At 34.1% G+C, this 26,248-nt stretch overlaps 3 protein-coding genes across 3 annotated transcripts; 2 read left to right on the forward strand and 1 right to left on the reverse strand.

Annotated features, from left to right (window-relative positions):
* Positions 1-7,380: 7,380 nt before the first annotated feature.
* LOC129892518 (ultraviolet-B receptor UVR8) lies at positions 7,381-13,860 on the reverse strand. Its single transcript, XM_055968100.1, has 6 exons — positions 12,946-13,860; positions 12,135-12,344; positions 10,655-10,765; positions 8,359-8,727; positions 8,163-8,270; positions 7,381-7,937 (listed from the first exon to the last, which is right to left on the reverse strand). The coding sequence occupies exons 1-6, from the start codon at positions 13,447-13,449 to the stop codon at positions 7,620-7,622; spliced, it is 1,620 nt and encodes a 539-aa protein (XP_055824075.1). The 5' UTR covers positions 13,450-13,860; the 3' UTR covers positions 7,381-7,619.
* Positions 13,861-14,142: 282 nt separating this feature from the next.
* Positions 14,143-17,198, forward strand: LOC129891613 (uncharacterized). The gene is made up of 5 exons (XM_055967026.1): positions 14,143-14,281; positions 15,040-15,240; positions 15,461-15,511; positions 16,128-16,179; positions 16,805-17,198. Exons 2-5 carry the CDS (start codon positions 15,121-15,123, stop codon positions 16,996-16,998), a joined length of 417 nt encoding a protein of 138 aa, XP_055823001.1. The 5' UTR covers positions 14,143-14,281; positions 15,040-15,120; the 3' UTR covers positions 16,999-17,198.
* A 1,387-nt stretch (positions 17,199-18,585) lies between these two features.
* LOC129891615 (nuclear/nucleolar GTPase 2-like) lies at positions 18,586-25,186 on the forward strand. Its single transcript, XM_055967027.1, has 11 exons — positions 18,586-18,924; positions 19,283-19,416; positions 19,626-19,755; positions 19,874-20,031; positions 20,555-20,656; positions 20,816-20,920; positions 21,082-21,210; positions 21,731-21,871; positions 23,453-23,553; positions 23,800-23,857; positions 24,604-25,186. Exons 1-11 carry the CDS (start codon positions 18,693-18,695, stop codon positions 24,874-24,876), a joined length of 1,563 nt encoding a protein of 520 aa, XP_055823002.1. The 5' UTR covers positions 18,586-18,692; the 3' UTR covers positions 24,877-25,186.
* Positions 25,187-26,248: the final 1,062 nt, after the last annotated feature.

Here is a 26,248-nt window from a genome sequence, read left to right on the forward strand (position 1 = left end):
ACTGCACCCACTACAATATGCTAACGTCGTGCACAAAATTGATACAAAATAAGAACTTGGAAATTAGTGTGTGTATATATATGCCTATACATGTCAATATGTCATGTATGTATGCATATTGAGTCTGAAGGTAGTAGTGTCTTCTGAAAATCTGCAGACTAACACTTGCATCTTGGCTATGTTATTTGTTATGTTTTGGCAAAAGTTATATTTTGATCATATAAAGCTGCTGTTATTTGTTGAATTAATTGGGTATCGAGCTTGTCACTTGGATATAAACTGTAGACTTTTTGCTTATTTTGTGTGATCGCGAGTTTTATTTTCTTGTTCTGCTTTGGATAGCTGCATTTTTTTTAATGAAATAATAGTATGGATGCAAATGCAACTTCCTCTGTTTATAGTATGGTGTCACAGACTTTTTATTTCTGCTGTTCCATGAAGTTTGTGATAGATATGTGCAGCCTGTATCATGGATGAGCTTCTTTCTACTTGTTTGCACTGGAGCAGGGTTGGTTTTCTACTATGACAGGGAAAAGAAACTGCATATTGAAGGTAGATTACTATGGTGAGTTGTATTAGTTTTAGGGAAAGAACTGTGGTAGGAACATCAGTGAAACACAGCTTAACAATAGATTTTTTTTTGGCTCATTAGACTTTGGGTCTGAAGACATCATGAAGGATGATAGTTTTTTTTTTTCATTTTAATTTGCATTTATAACGGCATATGTCTGATTAGGCTGCTAGATACCTATCAATATGTATGCATATAGGTTTCTGTTATGATTATTCAATTAAAGTTAAGGACCAATATATTACCCTTCCCTTTTGTTTCTTTTGTCGGAAAGCCTCAAGTTTGTTGTACTAATTTTCTATTTTTCCAATTTTTCTTCATCCCAACACTAAAGATCTCATCTTTATCAACAAAAGACTGATCTTGATGTGTTTTCTCAATCCAAATTCAATTTTTCTTCACCCTATTACTAAAAGGGGAACATTTTGCTTATCTTTTTAACTTAAAGGTCAAATCTTTAGAACTTTTCAAACCACCACCAACTTAATTAATTCAAGTTATAATTAAAACAAGAATTAATTAATTTCAAATTCTAAGTAATTTAAGGTATAATTAAATTTAAGTTATAATTAATTCAAGTTATAATTATTTCAACTTATAATTAATTCAAGTTATAATTAACTTCAAATTCTAATTAATTCAACTTATAATTAATTCAACTTATAATTAACGCAAGTAATAATTAAGTTCAAATTCTACTTAATTCAAGTTATAATTAATTCAACTTATAATTACGTTCAAATTCTAATTAATTCAAGTTATAATTAAGTTTAACTTCTAATTAATTCAACTTATAATTAATTCAAGTCAAATGTTCTAAGTTAAATAAGAACAAAATTACAAGTTTCAAGTATATACAAATTAAAGTTCTAAAATACGAGTATTCAAGTATCTAATTAATGTTCAAGTTCATGACAACATAAAGTTCTAATTAATTAGTTTTAAAGTCTAAAAGTTCAAAATTTATCCAAACCAAAATAATTTATGAAGTTCTGATATCCTAAAATTCAAGTATCTAAAGTTCAAGTTAATCACCACATGGACTTCTAAGTTCTAGTTAATTCTAAAGTCTAAAGAGTTCAAACATATACAAACCTAAAAAATTTCAAAGTTCAACTTCAAAATTCCTAAAGTTTAAGTTCATGACTTTGAATATTGTCTTACTTTAATTAGCTTAATTAGTTCATAAGGACTACAATTCAACAAGATTTCTAAAGTCAACAAAATTTCAAGTTCAAAGTTCTAAGTTCATGTTCGAAATTCAAGTTCTAAGTTCTAAGTTCAAGTTCTATATTATATTCAAGTATCCTAAAATTCAAGTATCTAAGTTATAATTAGTTTCAAAGTCTAAAGTTCACAATTTATACAAACCAAAAAAAAATAATCTAAGTTCAAAAATTCTAAGGTCCAAGTTCATAACTTGAATATCTTCCAAACATCAAAAATCATTCAACCCAATATTTTTCTAACTTGAATATCTTCCAAACATAAAAAATCCTAACTTCTAACTTCTAATTACTTCATGTTCTAACTTTAAATTTAACTTCAAAAACACTTTAATTCCAACTAAAACAATACCCAATTCACAATCTAATTTTTCTTAAAAATCCAATTCAAACGAAAGCCCTAAAATCTCCATTCACATTCTAACTTCAAGAACTAACTAACTATGTTAATAACATTTGAACATCAAGAACACTTTAATTCCAACTCAAAGAATATTCAATTCACATTTTAATTCAAAAAACTCAATTCAAAGCAAAGCCCTAAAATCTAATTTCTAACATTCACCAATTCAAAATCACATATACAAATTAACTATGTTAATAACATACATTAAATAAATTAAATAAAATAAATTAACTAACAAATCAAAAATTTCCCAAATTAATTTTTTTTTCCAAAAAATAAAACCCTAACTAGCTAGTTAACCTTAATAACAATAAGGAGAGAGAGGGCTGACAGAGGGCAGTGGCGGTGACAACAACGGAGACAGGGGAGGGAGTGATGGTGGCGACGGGCGGCAAAAGGGGGCGAAGGGGCGGGGGTTGGGAGTTTACAGAGAAGGAGGAGAGGAGTGAAGAGCTCGCGCGAGAGAGACCAAAAAAATGGGAAAAATACGGACTGATATGAAATATTTCAGAAAAAGCGACGGACAACGTCACCCTGTCCGTCGCAAATTTTAAATAGTTGACCGCCATTTTGACCAAAAAAGCGACGGACTGGGAGACGCCGTCCGTCGCTTATTTATAAAAAAAATTAATAAATTAAATGTAATAAATAACGACGGACGGCGAAGCAATTTTTAAATAATAATTAATTATTTTAAATTTAAAGCGATGGACTCCGTCACTATTTATATTTTATAATTAATTTTTAATTATATATACATATGGCGCAAAAATCCGCCAAAAAAATGACGGACAATTAGTCCCCGTCCGTCGCTTTTTATTAAAAAAAGTTAAAAAAAAATAAAAAAAGCCACAGACTACGTCACAAATTCTATTGTTTTTTTGAGCGACGCCGTCGCACCGTCGTCTTTTTGGCCCGTTTTTAGTAGTATTTGGGTAAGCGGATGATTTATTTTTTATTGCATTTTCATAGGGATTTGTACGGAGGAAAGAGATTCAGATTTAGCTGGGTTTTACTTTTGAAATTGTGCACAACACTATTCTCAAGTTGTGAAACTTGGGGATGAAAGATTTACAGTGCTATGAAAATAATACTATTTGTGTTCATGTGATACCGTTGTTTGTGTATTATGAGTAGGTCAATGGGGTCATTGGATCCAGCGGCTGCATTAAAAATTGTTAGTATTCATATGATACGTACTAACTTGTTGATGTTTGCCTGGACTTAAGGGCTAAAATTCACAAAGAGAAACTAAACATGTAACCAAGTAGTAACTATGAATAATTATAGGGACAACAACTGTGTATGCATTACAAAAAAACAATACTATTAGTGTTCTTGTTTGTGTAATATGAGTAGGCTAATGGGGTCAGTGGATCCAGGGGCTGCATTAAAATTGTTGTATTCGATATTTACTGCTTGTCACTAAGCACTGCAATCTACCAATAAACCTACGTATATGTAAGCTCCGGAGAGTCTTAACAACATTCAGACTTATTAAATATGTTATAAAATAATTACGGAACGCTTCTCTTGCTCTTTGCACGATTTTTCTCTCACTACTACAATTTTTTCTCTCTTTTTTCTCAATCAAACATCAATCTTTTTGCTCTTAACCTGGTAAGTTTTCATAAACTTTACAAGTATTTTTTTAATATTGACAATTTTTATGAGGTGTATTGATGTTTGTCAGGAACTCTTGTTGCAATAATATTTTTGGTGTATTGATGTTTATCAAGATTTGTGAGTGAAGAAAAATACTAGCTATGATTAAAAACAATAACTATGTATACATATTTGAGGCTTCTTATTAGAATTTAATCTTAGACCATTAATTTTATTGAGACTCTTTGATCATCAAATCCATTTGTGATATTACACTAGATATATTATCGTTGTTGAACTATGTACATACTTGAGGTGTTTTATTAAAATTTTATTTTATACCACTAATTTTATTGAGATTTTGTATGATCAAACCTTCTGTGAGATTACACTAGATATATTATTATTGTTGAACTATGTATATACTTGAGGCCTTTTATTAGAATTTTATCTTAGTACACTAATTTTATTGAGACTCTTTGATTTTCAAACTCTCAAACTCACTTGTATGGTCAAATTTGCTTGTGAGATTACACTAGATATATTATTATCGTTGAACTAGGTATATACTTGAGATCTCTTATTAAAATTTTGATTTAGACCACAATTAATATTTAAAAATATTCAATATCTCCTTGTATATAGCTTTGACATTAATACTATTGTAACTTGTCTTTCCAAAATTTTTTAAAAGTTTTTAGTAAAATAACTATAGAACTATTTATGATATTTTTAAATTTTAAAATAAACTATTTAAAGTTAATATACTAGGAATATTTATGAGAACTAAATTATATTGCAACAAATGACTAATATTTTTTTAACTTGAAATAACTTTTTTCCAAGTTATATGAACTATGTATATTCTCTTATTATAATTTAGTTTTAGGCAACTAATTTTGTTGAGACTCTTTTCTCTGGCTCATATGTACGTTCAGATATTGAAAACAAAACAGTCTTAATCATTTAGTGTTCAGATCGATAAATCATATCTTAACATTCAGATATGTATCTAGATCTAGACATCTAGATCTTAATATTCATATGTTTATTTAGATTCAGACATTTGAATCTTATGAGGCCTTAATATTGTTGTTAGGTTCTTGTTGCTATGTGTTATTACAAGAAAGATGATATACCAAAGACAATGAATGTACTCAGACAAAGGTCAGAAAAAAGATTGAAAAAGTCGGAGAAATTTTTTTTAAAAAAATAAACGTAGGAGAATAAAAACAATGGGAGATGGAGCGTGAAAAACAAGAAAAGTTAAAAGTTAGTTTGCTTCTATACATAGAAGCAGAACTTGGGCAAAATAGGATTAATATAAGAGAATATTTGAAGGATCGTCAATGAAGTACCGGGTATCATGAAGAGGTAAAGACCTGAAGAAAATCAATGAAGTATCGAATATCGTGAAGAGGGTAAGAATGAAGGGGAAAATGGTATATAGAATGAGATTATTCTGAAAATTTGTTCCACCCTCCACTCTCTGAGTAGTACTAATTAAGAGGATGTTGATTCTATTAATGAATTTGTAAATGTCCTATCAGAGTCCTTCAAAATGCGAAGTAATAAAAGATATGAATCAATACTTGATCAGATACATTCTCACTTACTACAAGTCTACAGCCGCTCGATTTGTTGAAATTGCTTTTCTTATTCCATAACCCAGCTTGCAACCGGCCTTTAGAATGCACGTTATATTTTAATTTGCAGTATTTTAGAGTTTAGCCTTCCATCAACAAGTATATTAATCCTTTTAAAATCAAGTATACTAATTTATGTAGCAAATCTTATCATTTTTTTTTTTACAAGGAATTTGTATAATTTGAATGTTACGTTAGCATTGAATAATTCAATGTTGACTAATTGATATAATTACACATGAGAATGAAGTCGGGAGAATACTATATAAGTGGTGTTCTTTTACTTTGGTAAGCATGTGGTCAAGTGTTAAAAAAAGATATCTTTCATGGTCTTTGATGGTGAAAGTGATGGTGTTATTTGTATATTTGGAGGGCTCATCAAATAATAAATGTCACTTTTCGTTTGTTTTTTTTGTTTTTGTTTAGCTATGTTTATAATGTTGTCTCTTGTCATAATTTGCACTCTAAAACTTCATATTCCTTATTAATAATGAAAACATGACTAAGCCTAAATAAATTTGATTAATGATAACACTCTTACCGAGATTTGTTTGATTACAGAAAGACAGGAAAAAAGTGAATTGCATTCTTAGGAGAAAAAGAATTAATTAGTTTAAATTGCTCCAAGACAGTTTTCTAAAGTAAAATTATTTTTATGAGTAACATAACGTTAATAAAAAATTTTAAGATAACATTAGTGCAAATATTTGTCCAGTCATTTTAATTAAAACTTCCACATTTTCCTTGGATGTATCATTTTCTTATGAGAATGGAAGCCGCTGCTTTATCTTAATTATATATCTAATGCTTAGATGTATTAATCAACTTAGAGGCCATTTTGATTAGTTTATAAGCCGTTTTTAATTTTTTTTTTTGAGTGTTTAGCTGGTCATTTTATGCTTAAAATAAACGCCAAAAAATTATTAAATTTGTTTGATTTTGCTTATCTCAAATAATTTATAAAATGAAAACAAGACAAAAAAATAAGTTGGGTTATCCTACCTTTTTCTTTTAATTTATAATAATCAGTTAGCTTATAACCAACTTTAAAAAAAGCTTATTCAAACAGCTGTTAGTCTGGCCGGTAAGTCCTTTTTCCGTCAGCGCTCTCCCTTTATTATGAAGAATTCCGGCGAGAGCTCCCTGTATTTTTATTTTTTGTTTTATTATTTAATTTTAAAACCGGGAAGGGAAGGGGTGAGGAGAACGGGGAGCCCAATCCAAAACCCTAAACTTTATTTAGACAAGCTTGTGATTGAAAGCTGTAGCAATTTCACATTATTATTTTTTTTAGGTTATTCCACAAGTGTCTTGATTATCAACATTATGAGACACATTGGATGATCTAATGTGTTTTTATCATTTTTGAAGTTTATGACTTTATGTAATGCTGTAAAGTTTATGACTTTTATGTTATAGTGAGTCCAGATCATGAATCACTAGTCCAAAGTTTGCTGTAATTCCAACTTCATATGACTAATAACAGAGCATTGGGACTATCATGATGGGGGTCTGATGATAGAGACAAACAGCTAGATACTTTTACATATACTGTCTATACATGTGAATTTGGGATCATAGAAAATCAAGTAGGATTTAAGGTTAAAAGGTTTTAGTATAGGCTGCAGGCTTCTTTTATCTTCTTCTAAAGTTATTCGCCAACTCAACTTAACATTCGTATTTCTATATTGATTGTGAATATCAGCAATATTCAAAGGCCAAAGGAATACATCGAAGAAGTCGAGCAATGTAGGGAAAAAAGAGAACAAAAAATCAATCGACTCAGGCTAAAGCTTAACCGTTAAAGCTAGTACAAGGTAAAGCAAGAATTGTACCCTTTGGTATAATCTTGAAAACAATTAATGATCATGTATTTGTTGCACTAATTGTTGAGAAAAGAGAAAACTTGTTATTCTAATATGTTACATCTTATAATTGTTGCAGAGGATATGTCAAAAGCTGCAATTCGAGCTAGGGCCAATGCGACTGAAAGTGAACCATTCCCCAAATCAATTTCCTGTTGTTCTTATTTGATGTATTGACATTAATTAGTAGAGGTACAAAAACGTTAAGGAGGTTAAAATTTAAGTCATTTTTGAAACGCTCTACAAACAACATTTGTCCAGTCAATATACATTAGTAACATGTACTATGGCACTTGAGTACTACTCAATGCTTGATTTCTCCATAAACATTTCAGTAGGTTCAAGGCAGCCCCTTACTGCATCATGCCCAAGTTGGGCTCTTTCGTTGTCTCCAAATCCAAAGACTCGTCCACAATTTGTGACAACAACGGTGTGGTATAAGCCAGTGCTAATTTGAGATATGTGGTGGGATCTCAAGCTCTCTAGGATCCGTGGCTTCAAAACTTTATCTGATGCTCCTCTGTCAAGGAATCCGAGGCTACCAAAGCCCATCCAGCCAAAGCCATAAACAGAACCATCATCCACCAGGACAAACGTTTTCCTCTTGCTTGCACAAACCTACCAAAATCATAAAGCTTTAATACAAGTAAATGATTAGAAAAATAAAGCTAGGACTAGGAAGACGTGTTACAAGCCTTGAATTGCTTCGTATCATAATTCATAACAGTCATTCAGTTATTAATTGTGTTATACACTAGTTTGAGTTATTTCATATTTCCAAATTTTGCCTTAGTTAATACTGATCTTGTAATATCGACTAGCAAATGTAAAAGAATGCCAGACCTGAACTGCTAGTTGGCTCTTAAGGCTGGTCAAGTGTGATGGAGTAGTCTTATCAATCTCATCACCATGCCCCAATGCACCACAATAACCTTTCCCCCAAGTATAGACCTGAAATCACGATAATCAACCAACTTTTAGCATACATCTTAATCGTATGAAATTATACTATCGTGTTGTTTTAGGTACAATGACTTACATATCCAGTGGAATCCAGTGCCACAACATGCTCATCGCCAGCAGAAACACGTGCCACATTAATGCCCTTCCTCTGAAACGACTGGATTGCACGTGGCTGAAGTTCATTCTGCTGTTCTCCATGACCAAGGCAGAAATTAGTACCCGAACCAAAAGAGTACAGAGTCCCATCATCAGACACCGCAAGTGCATAACTAGGACCAGCAGCAATCTGAACTACAGAACCAATAGATGCGAGCAGTTCTATGCGTGTCGGTGTTGGCCTATCCGATGTGTCACCATGACCAAGTTGACCATGTCCATTAGTTCCGCATGTGAAAACATGACCTTTCCTAGTGAGAAACATAGTAAAACTGAGACCTGCAGCAACCTGAACCAGTTCCAACAGTTGTGAGCAGTATATTTGTGACAAAACTTAACAGCAACATCCTTATGTCAGACAATGATGTGGTTTTTATCTCTATCATGCAATTTACATGGCATAAAAAAAATCCAATTGATTAAGATGAATTTTAGAATGCCTAGAATTTTTTTTATACCTCATTGGACATTGCCTCGATTCATTAGATGATGACTGGAACCCCAAGTATCATTAATTTGGCAATTTCTTTATTACTCCCTCCGTTTCAATTTGTTTGTCTTACTTTACTTTTTAGTCCGTTTAAAAAAGAATGCCTCTTTCCTTTTTTGGCAGCTTTTAGTTCCAACTTACCACATGGCAGGTTTAAGACCACAAGATTAAAGAGCATTTTGGTACATTCCACATATCTCATTCAAAAGTCTTCTCTACTTTCTTAAACTCCGTTCCAAATCAAAACTAGACAAAAAAAAAAAAAAGGGCAGCCCGGTGCACTAAAGCTCCCGCTATGCGCGGGGTCCGGGGAAGGGCCTGACCACAAGGGTCTATTGTACGCAGCCTTGCCTTGCATTTCTGCCAGAGGCTGTTTCCAAGGCTTGAACCCGTGACCTCCTGGTCACATGGCAGCAACTTTACCAGTTACTCCAAGGCTCCCCTTCAAAAAATCAAAACTAGACAAACAAATTAAAATGGAGAGAGTAGGTTTTTTAAAGATAATACAAACTTTAAAGATAAACGAACCCAAAACACATTTACAGGCAATGACAAAATGCAGAAGAGCATCACATTCACATTGCTGGGAACCAATTAGATCCGCATTAGCACGGTAGCACCTACAATGGTATTTCCAGTTTGCAGCTAAAACTAATGGAAATTTCATAGTGTTTCCTAACTCTGTTTTTCACCTTCCGTAGTTGTATGGGAAATAGAAGATTTATCCTTGTGATGCTGTTATGAACCATAGTGATGACGTGGAGGACAGCAGGGGTGACGACGTGGAGGACAGCAGGGTGATAACAGTAATTTTATTCAGCCTAGAAGAAGTAACCGTGTAAAAATACCATCTAAAGATTAATTGGCTTTGTCTAACAGAAGTGGTGGGAAGTGCGTGCTATATATGTGGCAAGTGGAGAGATACCTGATATAAGTTACTATCTCTAGGCATAGTTACGATAGGTTCTTGTTGCGTTGTATTTCAGTTTCTCATTTATATTTTCTTCTGTATTTCTCTTCTCATCTCTACTGTTTCTTCTTGTTCCTTTACTGATTTACTACATATTTTCAGTTGTAATCCTGTTCAGTAACTAATATAGTGATCAGTTGGTTGTTATTGTGTTTGTTCTAGATGCATGGTTCTTCTGATTTTGGATCTTAAAAATACCTTTGTTTTCATTTATAGCCTTCATTTTTTCAACAGTGGCTTGTTGATCCATTTTTATCAAAAAGCATTTGAAGAAATGAAAGAAAGCTTATTGCAATTAAACATAGGAACAAGATGGTGTTTATGTCATTCACAACTTAAATTATGCTATTAAAACTTAACGGAGTTTATCCTTCAGTTTCCTATTTCTTTCGTAGCTGGTCATGATAAGAGAGATCAGAAATTTCTGGCAGATTCTAAAATCCTCCTAGTATTGTGACTTTAAGTTGCAGATCAGATATTCACCAAAGAGGAAAAAGATATTCAAATCATCACATCATTTTTCTTTTCCAGTTTTCCTCCAAACAAAAGAATAAATCTTGACGCAGTACCGTTTATTCCCATAAATTGATCTAGCAGAACTAAAAGATCAACTTAGTCGTAAACCATGTATAGAATCCCAAGCTCTATTTAACTTACCTCTTCAACAACAACAAACAAAAAAGAATCCCAATCTGTAATCATGTATTGAGGTAATCCCGTCAATTAGACGGCACGACATGATCGAAAGAAATTTACCTGCTTGACAGGAATATATTTCAATGCTTCAACCATTCTTGGCCTGAAGATTGGGCGTCCGGTGTCGCTATGCCCACAACAGTATGATGAGTTATCTCCACATGTGAACACCTATACCAAGAATTGTAAACCTCGTGAATGATGGAAAATTCATTCCAATAGTATGTATACATTCTATATTGTAGAAGAAGACAAAATATGGCAGTTTTTAGCATATTAACAACAGAGAAAGATTCTCTAACACACTTTGAATATTGCAACCTACTGTGGACTATGGTAAAGGAATATGTCTAAGAGATAGTACAGTTGAGAGGTTCTCTCATTGTAAGGTGCACCAATCCGCTGCGTATAGAATTTTTTTTCTGTCTATCTTATTTTATTGCAGTAGCACTAGCCACTACAAATTGGCAGAAGGATGACTGATTTTCTCCATAAGGGAACGAAAAGAGTGAACACAAGTATTTGACCAGCAGTCAGATAGAAACATGGGAATAGAACCCTGGACTAGTGCACTATATTAATTAGGAACATCTCTAACTAAGGGAAATCACGACCCCATGTCTTTCAAAAACCCAACACTCTTGGGGTGAAGTAACGGAAAACAAGCCCATTTTGTTATTATTAACAATGGTGTTTGGGTCAGTTTCCGCTCACCTTAACTATTCCTATTACCTCCCACCAGCAAAGTATCGACTAACATTGTACACTAAAGCTTAGGCAAATAGGAAGAATTCACCTAGTATTTTTTTGTTACCAGTCTCCAAGGTTAGCACCCACTTCATTGACCACGCCTTGCTGGTAAGTTTTAGGTCTAACTCATACTAAAATAGCAACAAAAAAAAAATTTGCAGAGTGGCATGGTGTGGCAGTTCTTGCATTTTTCAAAGTCAATATATATTTCAACAATATTAGTATCAGTCTTCCAAAGGAGCCTCTCCTAAAAGAATTCTCAAAAAAACCGAAAATGAGATTGGATTGCTTGTTTCTAATTACATTCTTCTCCTTTCACTTTCTTTACTCTACTCCTCAACAGAATGAGGATTTCCACTTTTTTTCTCCTCTTCTTTTCGTATCTACAAGAAAGTAAGAGACTTATTCTCAATTCTCCTAATTTCTTCCCTCTATATTAGATCTCTTACTTTGCTTTCTCTTAGGAGAGAGAGTTGCATCAAGAAGGGAGCAAACTAGGAAAAGACATACTATGCTAACCGAGTAGATAGACTAGCCACAAACATAACATGAAAGCACACCAAGTCATTACTTGAGGCAAACAAGTTATGCGTAATCCCTTGAGGTTAGCCTAAAGCCTCCTCAACCATAAATAATACATTATCTATCTCTGCATTTACTTTTATACTCGTAAGTAAAAAGAACAGAAAAATCTTTCACATCATGCATGCAAAAAAACAAACTGCACGTACAAGATAAATTACTGTAATAAAAAATAGGAGAAGTTGATAATATATGACGGTTGCCAAACCTGTCCAGACCCTGTGACAAAAGCAGCATGATTATGAGAAGCTGAAACTTGGGCAACTTGTACTGGAACAGGAAAGCTAATTCGAGTAAATTCCACACACTGAGTTGCTTCAGGCCCATGACCAAGGACGCCGCATAAACTGGAACCACAAGAGTATGCTGCTGAATCATTGATTAGCAGTGTGTGATACCTGCCACTCCTTATTTGCATCTGACAATAACTTGTTACAGTAAGTAACCACAAATGATGAAGACCTAGCTGCAGATTATTCTAGTAGAGCGAGTAACTAAAATCTAGTGATATTAAGGTCAGAAAGATAGAAATCAATCAGCAACTAAACCTCAATCACAAAATAGTGAGATCGGCTATATGAATAATTGTTATCCATTCCATTCTATTTGGTCCCATTTCTTTGCAATACTAAATAATTTACTAAACCTCGCATACAATTCCCTAACCAAACTAAAAAGATACCCTAGTATTGACTACTGTATGTGAAGCAGAGGAATCACATGCTCCATGTAGTGGCATAGTGTGAATACGAAGAAGTAAACATATGAAGAAGTCGAAGGGAGGATTCAAAAAGTGTCATTTTTGGCCCTATCTGTCTCCGCCCCTGGCCTCCATCAACAAGCATATCTCATGACTAACAACAAAAAAAATAGTGTCTTAAACATTCCATCCATCTATGTGTGTGTGTGTATTTTGACAAGTAACATTTCATCCATATATTTATTAGTCCTAAAATAGCATTCGACCAAACAAAGTAAACATTGGTAAATGGATTATAAGTTCTCCAAAGAAATAGTACATTGCCTGCAGAGGTTTCAACCATATCAGAGGACTGTTCTACAGCCTGCAAGAACCTCAAAAGACGCTTCCAATTGTAGTTACATCGCTTCAATAGTTCTTCCTGAGCATTACAACGCAGAGAAGCATAGATTGGACTCAATCCACAAAGCTGAAAAGCAGCATAATCTACCAAAGACTTGAACTTTTTAGGAAACAATCCATGTGTTCCCCTAAAAGTCCTTGAAGTTAGCTCTAAACTTATTAAATCAATAACAGCTAATCGACCCGACATCAATATTTCAAGAATCAAATGTGTTGGCAAATCCTCCATTGAAGTTGACCTCAAACGATCCCCCATTTCCCCCCCACAAAAAGAATCACAAAAACAATTTTTCAGACGAAAATGAAAACAATTGACACACTTTATCAAGAAAATATCAGATGTAAGAAAATTTGATGATATTGAGTAAGAAAATGAAGGACTTGGCGTGGAAATCTTATAATCTAAGTCGAAATAAATCATCAAGAAACAAGAACCCCAAAACGAAATTAAACTTTTTTTTAGCAAATTACAAGAAAAAAAATCCAAAACCCCATCAAGATAGGAACTTTATAAACTTAAATATTGAGGAAATATCGGATCTATGAATGAAAAATGAGTTGTGGGGGCCTTGATAAACAAGAAATTAGGGGAATTCAAAGCTAAAAGTTGGTACAGAAACAGTCCAATAGTGGAATTTTTTTCTTTAAATAGAAGTGGGAAAAGAGGAAAGCGACTAGTTAAAAGTTTTTTTTTTTTTTTTCGGTGCCAAATGCTAATTAACTTCGACTTTAACAAGCCGAAATGCTGACTGATTGAATAAAGTATTAAAGATTAACGAGCAAGGCAGAGAAAAAAAAAAGATTTACAGACAAAAATGTCCAACTAGGAAAGACAGCAAAGTTACAGGCAAAGATTTCTCCTTTTTTCTTCTGTTTGTTTTATGGCCACATTTCCGCTGTTATATTCCTCTTCTTTTTTTTTTCCTTTTTCAATTTATTTATAAAAATTTTAGCTAATGTTTGATCATAATTTTTGGATGGACAAATTAGTGCCTCCCACGTAGGACAATTTTGTTAAGTTCCACGTCAACAGGTGTTTTTACGCGATCATATTTCTTTTTCTTCCGGAACTGATTAATTAGATTTTTTAAAAAAAATAAAATGTGTCTTTTGTTTAAAAACTCTTCTTCTTTGTACTTAATTCCTTTCATATCCTTGAGTGAGAAAGAAGTGAGGAAATTGAAACAAAGCTCCGGTACCGGTGACGGTGGTTCCAGTGTGTTGAAGAAGAAATCGCCGTAAGCCATTTCCGGGTAAATTTCCTTGTTCCGTCATTTTTAATTATGATTTTCCTATCTGGGTATAGTATATATTTTGTGAGACCTAGGGTTACTGCTTTTCTGCTCTATCCCGAAATTGTCTATTTTTGTTACTCTCTCTATTCCACATTAAGTAAATTTTTGGGGCTTTTTTCATTGTTCAAAGCTCAAAACTGCAGCAACTTTATACCAAAAGCTAAAAAATCATCAAGTGTATATCAAACCAAACGGGTAAACCTTGAAAATGATCACTTTTTATTCGCTGTTGTAATTCCGTAAGAGCTAGCTTATCCTTTATTCATCATTGACACACCATAGCTCATACAATAAATTGTATTTAATCAAGCGAATTTTGTTAATCACAAGGAACACCAAATCAAACTTAGTTCTCTCATATATGAAGAGGATTAGATGGAATTTATAAAAGAATATGAATACTGATTTTTTGTTCGTAAAATATATGCTAGTCGGATGAAGGAATGCTGTCATGACTCTTCTTGTTTTAACTTCACAATTGCTCAAATATAAAGTGATTTTAAGAAGTTCAACAAAAATGATATTCTGAAGCATAATAGTAAATAACAGGGTGATTGTAAGAAGAAGGTGTCCTGTTTACTGTTTAATACGTAAGTAATACATTCGCTGCATTATGTCATGATTGAAGTTTATGGGGCAATGTGACATCTCTATGGAGTATAAAGTTGTTGTACAATGAAAAAGTAGGGTTTCACGTTTTTTTTTTCTCTTTTCAGCTTTTCTCCTTCACTTCTTTCCCTTCCTCTGTGTGTATCATCCATTGCAATTCTTGGTGTTGTTATTTTCTGCTGTGCTGTATGATGGAAAACCGGTCACTTTGTGATGATAACATGGAGGAAGCAGAGTATGTATTGCTTGATCTGGATGACCTTCCTTGTGAAATTCACATTCCCCCAAATGCACCATATGTTCTCTCGGTATGATCCCAAGTTCACTTTTCTGTTTAATTGTTTTCATGTCCTTATAGATTCAAAACTAAGTGATAACCCTTTCGGCCTTTCCTTTTATTTCTTTTGACTTGTTAGGTACTCATTGTTTAGAGTAATTCTATAATTCTATACAACTGAATTGTTCTTGCAGCTTCTTGAAAAATATTATAATTGCTTTGTTTCTTCAATTTTGTAATTTCTTTTGCAGGGTCTTGACACATTGAATCCCATCTTGACCATCGATGGCAAAATCAAGCTGGTGAGTTGATGGTTTCGAGGCTAATTCAAGTGCATCTTTGTTTTGAATTTATCAATCATGTTTACAGAATTATAATGTATCTCCTTAGTGACATTAGTTGTTAGTGTGGTAATATTCTTATAAAGTTATATTTCTCCTTAGTGACTTTAATCATTACAGTGGTCAATCATCTTGACACCCGGCGACATCCTTACACCCCTATAGGGCGCCATACTTACATCAGTGACCTTAAACTCACTTAATTGTCTAACTATTTCTTGCAAAATAGACAATAATGCACTTAAGTAAAACTTTATGGCTGATAGGTCTCAGTCCTCACAGTTTTTCTTCCATTCATGAGAGGATATAAACAGATTGTATCCATTTCAATCCCCTTATTTCTGGCGAGTCGTCAGTTGAGATCTTTCTAGAGCCAATGAGTTGGTGAAGGGAAACAAAGTAGATATAATGGAGCGCGTGTGACAATTGTGGTTATACACTCAAAATATGTTATATCTTTTGTTTATCCTTGCATAGATATGAACGCCCGATAGGCAATTAAGCTGATTAGTACATATGATATTTTCGTACCATAGAAGTATGTTAATCTCAACTGTTGTTTATTTCTGTTTTGTAGATTGGACAGTATGATGAGACTATTGGGACATGCCTTGTTTTTAATGAAAGTGGTAAGCCATGCTCCTCTTCTAGCAACATATTGTAATAGAACAAGAGAAGGAATAAGCTACTTTTCTGATTACTTTAATCTAGTTTCAACGCTGCTGGTGATGTTCCAAAATCTCACATGTTCCCTCCATCTCATCCCAATAAAAAATAACAGGGAGTTCTCCATTGCCTGTTTCTACCATACAAAAAATTGCCTGTGGTCAGATCTTGATTCTTTATAACTGCACTGCAGTTAGATGTCTTTTTTGGGGGTGCCGATTAGTTTATTGTTTTCTACTTTACGTTTTCTGGTGTAATTCTGACACTGGGCTGCCTCCTGGCATCCATGAATGATAGTTTGTGACAACATTAGGCACATAGTGGACGTGAACAAGGGAATTTGTCGTTTTTAGGTTCATATGAATAATGTGCATTTGACAGAATGAAACATAAAGATAGGCAATCACGCTTCTATTGCACCCCGCCTTCAGAACTTTTTAGTCCACGACTCATTGACACAAGTCTTTAGTCTGTTAGAACTTACATCCATTATTTCTATTTCATGATTTTCGCATAGTAATTGGATAATAAAAAAGAACAAATTTTCTTTGAATCAATCTGGAATTTTATCATCAAACGTTCCTGCAGATACCCCTCCAGTGGTCCATGATGAGGCGGGACCTTCTGAAGCTAACCTTTTCCCAGGAAGACCCACGTTAGATCCTAAGCAAACCAAGTCCAAGCAAATCAAGCCTGTAACACAGCTTCAAAAGATACTTAAATTCAGGTTGTTGCAGAACAGTGAAACTGAAGATGCAAGAGAGAAGCCGAAAGAAGATTAGGTAACTTTCTTAGTAACTTAGAAGCTACTACTCGAGAATGTATAGGGGAGTCCAAACAGTGCCATCACGACGTAGCAATGGTGTATCATGGATAATACTAGCATTATTTTTTATTAGTACTAGTAAATGTTAACGATATAGTTGGTTCAGAACTCAGATATTGCACAATGAGCAACATTTTGGTATAATTCTTTTTCTTATTTCATCTTGCTGCTTGCGGGCTTGATTCACCCAACTCTAAGCAACGCAAACAATCAAAATGGTTTAAACTAAAGATAATGATATCATAAATAAGTGTGTGAACATTTTGTATATAAAACGGAAAAGGGTCCAAAATCTCCTTGCACTATTGAAAATAGTACAAAAATATCTTTAATCAATCTATTGGCCTAAAATGCCTTTAACATCCACTTTTAGGTTCAAAAATGACATTTTTTTTAACGGAAAAGGGCATTTTAAGCCCAATAGATGGATGAGAGGCGTTTATGTACCATTTTCATTAGTTCGAGGGCATTTTAGGCCTTTTCAACAGAATTTTAATTAAATAATTTAAATAATTTTTTTATACATGTGACGATCATTTATTGGATACAATTTAATTATTTAAAATTAAATATAAATTAAAATTTATTTAACAGAATTTTAATTAAATAATTTGAATAATTTTTTTATACATGTGGCGGTCATTTATTGGATACAATTTAATTATTTAAAATTAATTATAAATAAAAATTTATTTAACAAAATTTTAATTAAATAATTTGAATAATTTTTTTAAACACATGACGGCCACCTATTGGTTACAATTTAATTATTTAAAATTAATTATAAATCAAAATTTATTTAATAGAATTTTAATTAAATAATTTGAATAATTTTTTAAAGACGTGGCAGGCATCTATTGGTGACAATTTAATTATTTAAAATTAATTATAAATTAAAATTTATTTAACAGAATTTTAATTAAATAATTTTTTTAAACACGTGGCGGCTATCTATTGGTTATAATTTAATTATTTAAAATTAATTATAAATCAAAATTTATTTTCAAGTGTAGTTTACCTCTTTTATGTTATTTACAAGTTATTATACTAAATCACGATTTACCCTATGTGCATCTGAAGGTCGAGACGTGTGTGACACTCAAGAATCATGAGTAGAAGACATGTTTAGAAAAGTATTTTCGACGAAAAAGAAAATTACTTTCATTATAACAATCACCAAACACACTCAAATTGTTCATAATAGAGTGAATGATGTCAATTGAAGTATATTTATTCCTATTTCTGATTTTCTATCTTCAATTATTTATGAAAAACAATCAAAATAGGTCACGATTATTTGACAAAAAATGTTTTTTATAGCTATTATTCTAAAAAAAGATATTAAAAAGCTAATATAATTTATATTCATTAATCAAAATAATATTAACCTTGTACTAATTGAACCACCCTTAAACAAACATATTAACCTTGAGCCAAAAAGAAAAGTATAATCCCAAAACAGGGTTTGAGGAGATATATTGTACAATTTTGTGAAACTCAGGTCATAATATACCAAAGCATAAATAAGCTAAAATTAGAGTAGCTTAAGTGTAATTTTCGAAACAAACAATTCACACATCCAAAAGCTAGACCGCCTCTTCTTCTTTGTGGAGTGTATACTCCAAACCGTCCGAGTCCGAGACGACTGAGATGGCGAAGAAGAAAGAGAGGTCGGTGAATGTATCGGGAAAGCCAAAGCATTCCTTGGACAGCAATAGGGATGTTAGCGCAGCCAAAAATGGCCGTAGTGCTGCCACTGTGCGGCGGCTCAAAATGTACAATACTAGGCCGAAGCGCAATCCTCAGGGTCACATAATAAAACATGACTTACAATCAAAGGAACTGCCATCAACAAGGATACAACCAGATCGTCGTTGGTTTGGTATGTTCCGAAAAGTTTCACACTTTTCACTTCTATGTTGTAACTAATTACAAAATATAATCTTTTGCTTGCCAGCAAAGATAATTTGTAGTACGTCTTGTAGTTTGTGTTTCTGAAGATTAATTTAACAAAATGACTTAATTTGGTTGCTGAAATGTAGTAGCATTGACACTGGTTTAGGGGGGAAGTGTTAATACCGGTATGGATTGAGTATTAATGTTTAAATTCAGCTGAAATTTTGGATTTTTACTGTTAAAATATCATCTCTGGTCAGTTAATGCTTCTTTTGTGTATGGCCAAATTATGGCTGAACTATGTTGAAATAATTGAATCTGGAATTGATTTTCCGACTTCACAGGTAATACTCGTGTGGTCAACCAGAAGGAACTGGAGTTCTTTAGAGAAGAGCTCCAAACTCGGCTTTCCAGTAACTACAATGTTATATTAAAAGAAAGGAAGTTGCCAATGTCCCTTTTAAATGATCATCAGAAGGTATGGAGGGTACTTTTGCCTTGGCCTTATCATTTAACTACTTGTTCTTATGTTCCTGCTGAATCTCTTAACTCAGCTCACTGTTAATGCGCACACATTTTTGTATGTCTTGTGTTTGTAGTGTAACTTGGCAAATTGAGGCTAAATCTTGCTGCTTTATGCTTGATTCTGTTTGCTAATTTTGTTCTCTTTTTCTCTTTTAATTAAAGCAAGTAAAAGTTCATCTTCTTGACAATGAGCCTTTCGCTGATGCCTTTGGACCAAAAACAAAGAGGAAACGGCCCAAACTTATGGCATTAGATTATGAAGCTCTAGCTAAGAAGGCTGATGTGTCTCAAGGTATGAATTGAGAAGTATCTCCTGACTGCTAAAAATTCATGTAAAAGTTGCTCTTTGTTTGCTTAAGCACTTAATTAGCTATTTGCTTCAACAAAACTTGGTTTTGAATTTTTGGCAGATGATTTTGAAGACAAACATGGTGCTAGCACCTCCATGGATGAAAATGTAGATGGATTCAGAGATCTTGTCAGGCACACAATGTTTGAGAAAGGACAAAGTAAACGAATTTGGAGCGAGCTTTACAAAGTCATAGACTCTTCTGATGTCGTTGTTCAGGTTTGTTTCGTGGCTTTAAACTCCTGTTATTTCTAATATCTAAAATGGAGGATGTTATTTGTCATTGATGTTCTTCGAACTAAAAGCTTTTCTGATGAAAAATGCAAATTTTCACTTGTAGCCAAGTGTAAAACAACCACATCATACTTAACCAAGCGTACCAGGCTCAACTTGTCTGCCCTGATTTTTTCCTTGTTGGTTATTTGGTGGACCCATGAAGTTCCAGTTAGTGTAGAAGATTGAATGTCGTTCTTAGAGAATCGTGTTATGTTGTAGATTCTGTACTTCGTGGTCTGCTGCTTAATTACAGGGGAGTTATCCATTATTAAGAAAATTGTTGACCTTATTCAAAACAACATAATAGATAGGATATTTTAGATGAAAGGGATAATGCTGGCAACAACCAGAGTGTAACGTTCTGATGTAGTTTTCTCTGTCTGACTAAGGAGGAGAGTATAGGATATTTTAGATGAAAGGGATAATGCTGGCAGTCATAGCTTACTGTGGTTAACCTGGATTGCAGGTTCTTGATGCCAGAGACCCCTGTGGTACAAGGTGCTACCATTTGGAGAAACATTTGAAAGAAAATTGCAAGCATAAACATATGGTCCTTTTGCTTAATAAGGTTTGCTATTTTTATCAACATAATAGACAGTTTTTTTTAATTATATATTTCTGTTTCCCCCTTCGGCCTCTCCCTCTTCAAGCTGTATTTGCTTCTTTTTTGGGCGTCAGTTTTAACTTCAGGACTTGTCCCAATTGATAATTTCTTCTGCCTATATAGTGTGATTTGGTCCCTGCTTGGGCAACAAAGGGATGGCTTAGAGTGCTCTCCAAGGAATATCCAACTTTGGCATTTCATGCTAGTGTCACCAAGTCCTTTGGAAAGGTATGTTGTAGTATTTTCTGATCTTGCCCCACCTCTGAATACAGACACACACTCAAGCACCATAGTGGTGTGTAAAATTATGGCTAATTGTGCATCCATGTGCTTGTGCCTCTTGTGGGTAACTTTTTTCTGTTACTTATTTTGTTTTCTTCTGCATTCAGGGTTCTCTTTTGTCAGTGCTGAGACAGTTTGCTCGATTAAAGAGCGATAAGCAAGCAATCTCTGTTGGTTTTGTAGGCTATCCCAATGTTGGCAAGTCATCAGTTATTAATACATTGCGCACAAAGAATGTAAGTTTTTCCATATATTCTTCTGCCTTTTCCAGACTATTGTAATCTTCTTTGCTCTTTTATTTCTGTACTGAGACAGTTTGCAATTTGTCTCCTTGAGAATCGTTTTTTCCGTCATACTTCTGTGTTAGACATGATTGGTAAATTGCACAATTTGTAACTTCACTTTTTGCTCTATCTTAATGTGACTCTTTACCTGATATAATTCTTCATTGTTATCGATAAATTGTGATTGCCATTCAAGCTGTTCCCAAATTTGATTTTAGCTTATCAAGTGATGCTGCTTTTAAAAAGATCACGCTGGATGAGTAAACTTTATGTTCCAGACTAAATTCTCGAGTATCAGATATTTATACAGCTCTAGAACTTGATGGCAGTTGCTTTCTCTTGTCACCTGTACTTGGCTTCTAAAAAGTCAAATCTTGTGAAATGAAATCTCACTTTGAGTACTATGCTCAGACAACCACATACATTTTGATTTGGTAGTGGAACTAACCTTTGCTCCTTTCCTTTGGAATAGGTTTGCAAGGTGGCTCCTATACCAGGAGAGACTAAAGTGTGGCAGTACATTACACTCACAAAGAGGATCTTCTTGATCGACTGTCCTGGTGTAGTCTATCAGAATCATGACTCCGAAACAGATATTGTCTTGAAGGGCGTGGTATGTGTCTTCTACTTTGCTTTATTGGGCTTGTGCTTGTAACTTGTCAAAGTCAAGCTATAATTCTTGGTTTCTTTTTTTTTTAGGGAAAGGGTCAAATATGCCCCTGAACTTTGCGAAAATGTCTAGATATACCCTCCGTTTGTAGTTTAGCCCACTCATGCCCTCGCCGTCTACATTTTAGCACATATATACCCCTTTCAGCTTTAGTTGCTTTATTGGAAAATAACTAGCTCTTTTTCTTTTTTTTATATTACACTTGAATTGCCAAATCCTCATTTAATTGACACGATATTTATATTAAATAATAAATGCAACCAGTTTAATATTTTAGAATATCCGACCCAAAAAATTCCTTTTAACCCATTATCATCAAAAGCCCTAAATTGGGTCATTTCTTCTCCACCAAATCCTCTAATCCTCTTCATTTCATTACCATCAAAAATGAAGAGGATTAGAGGATTTGGTGGAGAAGAAATGACCCAATTTAGGGCTTTTGATGATAATGGGTTAAAAAGAATTTTTTAGGTCGGATTTAAGATAATGGGTCGGATATTCTAAAATATTAAAATGGCTGAATTTAGTATTTAATATAAATATCATGTGTCAATTAAATGAGGATTTGGCAATTCCAAGTGCAATATAAAAAAGAGCTAGTTATTTTTCAACAAAGCAACTAACGCTGAAAGGGGTATATATGTGCTAAAATGTAGAAGGCGAGGGCATGAGTGAGCTAAACTACAAACGGAGGGTATATCTAGACATTTTCGCAAAGTTCAGGTGCATATTTGACCCTTTTCCCTTTTTTTTACCTACTGCTTTACTTTTAGTTTCTCTTGTTGATTTAAGGCATAGGTGGCCTGATGTTGCCTAGATAATCTTGCTTGCAAAATTTTTTGTTCTCAATAGAGAAAAATATCAGAGATGTGTTCTTACAGGGATTTGAGATCAAATATCATACTGTGTTCACTTTTTTAAAGTGCTTTTATTTAGTTTTCCTGGTTGCGCTTATTGTTGGCATTTTTTGAATTAAAAATTTGGTCATGAATTTTAATTTAGGCTACTAGGATAGCACTTCTAAGACTGGCATACAAAGGATCATCTCATATAGTTAATGATGTCGGAAGCATTTAGTCATGAATACATTTGGATAGGGGAAGATCGAAACCAAATCAATTGCAGTCATGCTGTTGTATGGATGCTGGTCTTCCCCACTTTGGAACTTAGATGACATTGCTCCAAAAGAGGTCCTGCTCGAGCTATTAAGGAGGGAGAGGAGTTTTGAGCTGCCTGAACTCTAGTCCAAACTTGCTAAGAGTTGTGCTATAATCCTGTTTCCAGTTAGATATGTAATACACCATGAACTGGGACGTACTAGTATCAATAAAGAAAGATTTATCATCTGTTACCTTAATAAAAGAATTGAAAGATTTATCATCATGTTGTATAAAATATCTTCCCTTCATTACAGATTCCTATGCCTCCACTCTCAGTTGATGTAATATCTTTGTCTATTTCCTCTTTGGTGTAAGCATGAGGTTCTTTGACTGACTTCCTCAAAATTTGGGGTTCTATCTCCAGGTACGAGTGACAAACCTGCCTGATGCTTCTGAACACATTGGCGAAGTGCTGAATCGCGTTAAGAAGGAGCATCTTGAAAGAGCTTATAAGATAAAGAATTGGTAAATTTTCACATCAGCAGGACGTTCTTCTAGTTTGTTTAGCCTGCTTCCTCGTAGATAGAAATGGAAACACAGTGTAGTTGTATCTGCTTCATTATTTGTTCTATTATATATATGTACATCTGGTCAATCATTTCACCAAGGAAAATGAGAATCGTGTATGTTTTCGGCAGTTTGTGTTGACACCCCCAAAAAATCCACATCTAGAATCTGTGTTCTGCTTAAATGATTTTAGTGATATTCCAGGGTTGACGACAATGACTTTCTTCAACAGCTATGCAAGTCAACAGGCAAACTTCTGAAGGTAAATTGAAAATTTATAACTTGATAATAATATTTTGTGATATTTAACCTTTTGTCTCTCAGGTATGATCTGAAGTGTTTTGTGATGTTTGTCAGCTCATATAGGACAATAACTTAAAATGATTCTTTTGATGTTCATTAGTTCATGTAGGACAAAGGGAAGCTCACTAGACGAACACTTGGTAGTCAAGATTAAAGTTATGTAGCAATTATTCTGTGCTATTGTTGGACAAAATAATTGAGAACTTAGTTGGCCTCTGATAGGTGTTAATTGTGAAGTAGTGCTTTCAGGTTGAGAAACGATTTTCTAAATGAGAAAAAAATCATAATGTTGCTTTGAACCGTACTGCCAGAATTGTGAACAGGGGGGGCGTGGGACGGAAAGGCAGAGTTAGATTATCCTCTTTGTTGCTTCAGTATTCTTTAGAGATAGCTGTCTGGAAAAAAGTGGATGTTGACACCATAGTTGCACCAGTTAAAAGAAATTGCATAATGTCAGTATTTTGGGTTACTGGGTCAAGGGAATCTCAACCTTGCATATATCTTTATTCTACGGGGATGTACGATAAAATCTATATTTGTTACCAACATGTTTAGGGATTGACATATTTGACCAATTGGGTTACAATTCAGCAATGTGCTTAACATCCTTCAACTGGGTGTAAACTTTTCTTTTATTTAATGCTTATGGTTGTCCACAGATTAGTGATAGACTATAATTGATATAATCTTGTTTGTGCTATCCAGGGAGGCGAACCTGACTATAAGACTGCTGCCAAGATGATTCTCCATGATTGGCAAAGAGGCAAAATTCCTTTCTTTGTTCCACCTCCAAAGCTGGACGATGACGCCTCTGATGAGCAAAATGAACTTGTCTCTGAGGCAGACACAGCCGTGGATGACGATCAGGCCACCGCTGCTCTAAGAGCTATTGCTGACGTGGTTTCATCACAACAACTGAAAGAAGTTCCTGTTCAGGAGGAACTATTCAGTAAGGCTGAATTGTTGGGTGAAAATTGAAATGGGCAATCGGATCATCTTTTAGACTTGTAATGGTTGTAGCACCCTCAAAGTCAGCAGCCATTGCACAGTTCTGAAATTGAGTTTTTCTATATCATTCTTATATCTTTAATTAAGGTCCATTGCTTTCCAAGAATTTTTTTTAGTCCTAATAGAGATTGATATGCAGGTCGAAAATATAGATATCTCGTGTTTTGTTTTAATGTTTATTTCGAATTTTGTTTTGTATACGGTAATGAATTGGTATGAGCTTGAATGGAAATGACTCATATTGTCAATCCCAACTTGGTTAAGATAGAAGCTTGATCCCTTTTTATATGAGGTAGACGATATTTTGCCAACCTAACTATTCTTTCAAGTTGTTATACTATGTCGTGTCATGATCCGCCACTTGATCATCCAGAAAGTGGGGAAATCTAGTCTAAGTTGAAGTTTAAGTTTGACACACATGGCTTTCTAAGTTATCGCGATGTATTCTCTTGATTAGTTCCAGGACTCGTATGTTTTACCCTTCTGTGCCAATTAAATGATAGCTTTTAAGTACACTTTACAAGCCCCCCCCCCCCCCTCTATTGTTATTTGTTAGGCATATGGACGTGCATTTCACTTAAAATTTAGGTGGACTTGGAAGTATATAAGTGGGGCCTCAATTTGAATGTATATACAAGTACGGGTATTTAATAATTATTACGTTATTTTTGTATGAAAGGGAGACACATTCCATCTCCCATGCGTAAGGTAAATCCCGCTCTTATATAATAGTTTATAAAGAGGGGCAGCCCGGTGCACTTAAGCTCCCGCTATGCGCAAGGTCCGGGGAAGGGCCCGACCACAAGGGTCTATTGTACGCAGCCTTACCTTGCATTTCTGCCAGAGGCTGTTTCCAAGGCTTGAACCCGTGACCTCCTGGTCACATGGCAGCAACTTTACCAGTTACTCCAAGGCTCCCCTTCACGTAAAAAGGGCAGCCCGGTGCACTTAAGCTCCCGCTATGCGCAGGGTACGGGGAAGGGCCCGACCACAAGGGTCTGTTGTACGCAGCCTTACCTTGCATTTCTGCCAGAGGCTGTTTCCAAGGCTTGAACTCGATGAACTCGATAAAAAGGGTGAGAGATTTCGAATTTGAACTCCCATTTGGGAGATCCAATTATTTCCTACTTTTATAAATGAAATGTGCATGTGCATCTAATAAATGCCAAGGATACTAAGTCAACTAAAGCCTACCCCAAAGGTTACTTCAAACTACTCATGCTTGTGCCGTGAATTGAATTGGTTGCCTAAATTTTGACTCAGTCAATTATGAATTACTAAATTTACAATCATATTATTACGTATAATATAACATGTAGTACTAGTAATATTTAGTAAGACC

This window comes from Solanum dulcamara, chromosome 6 (genome assembly GCF_947179165.1).
Source record: "Solanum dulcamara chromosome 6, daSolDulc1.2, whole genome shotgun sequence".
NCBI lineage: Eukaryota > Viridiplantae > Streptophyta > Magnoliopsida > Solanales > Solanaceae > Solanum > Solanum dulcamara.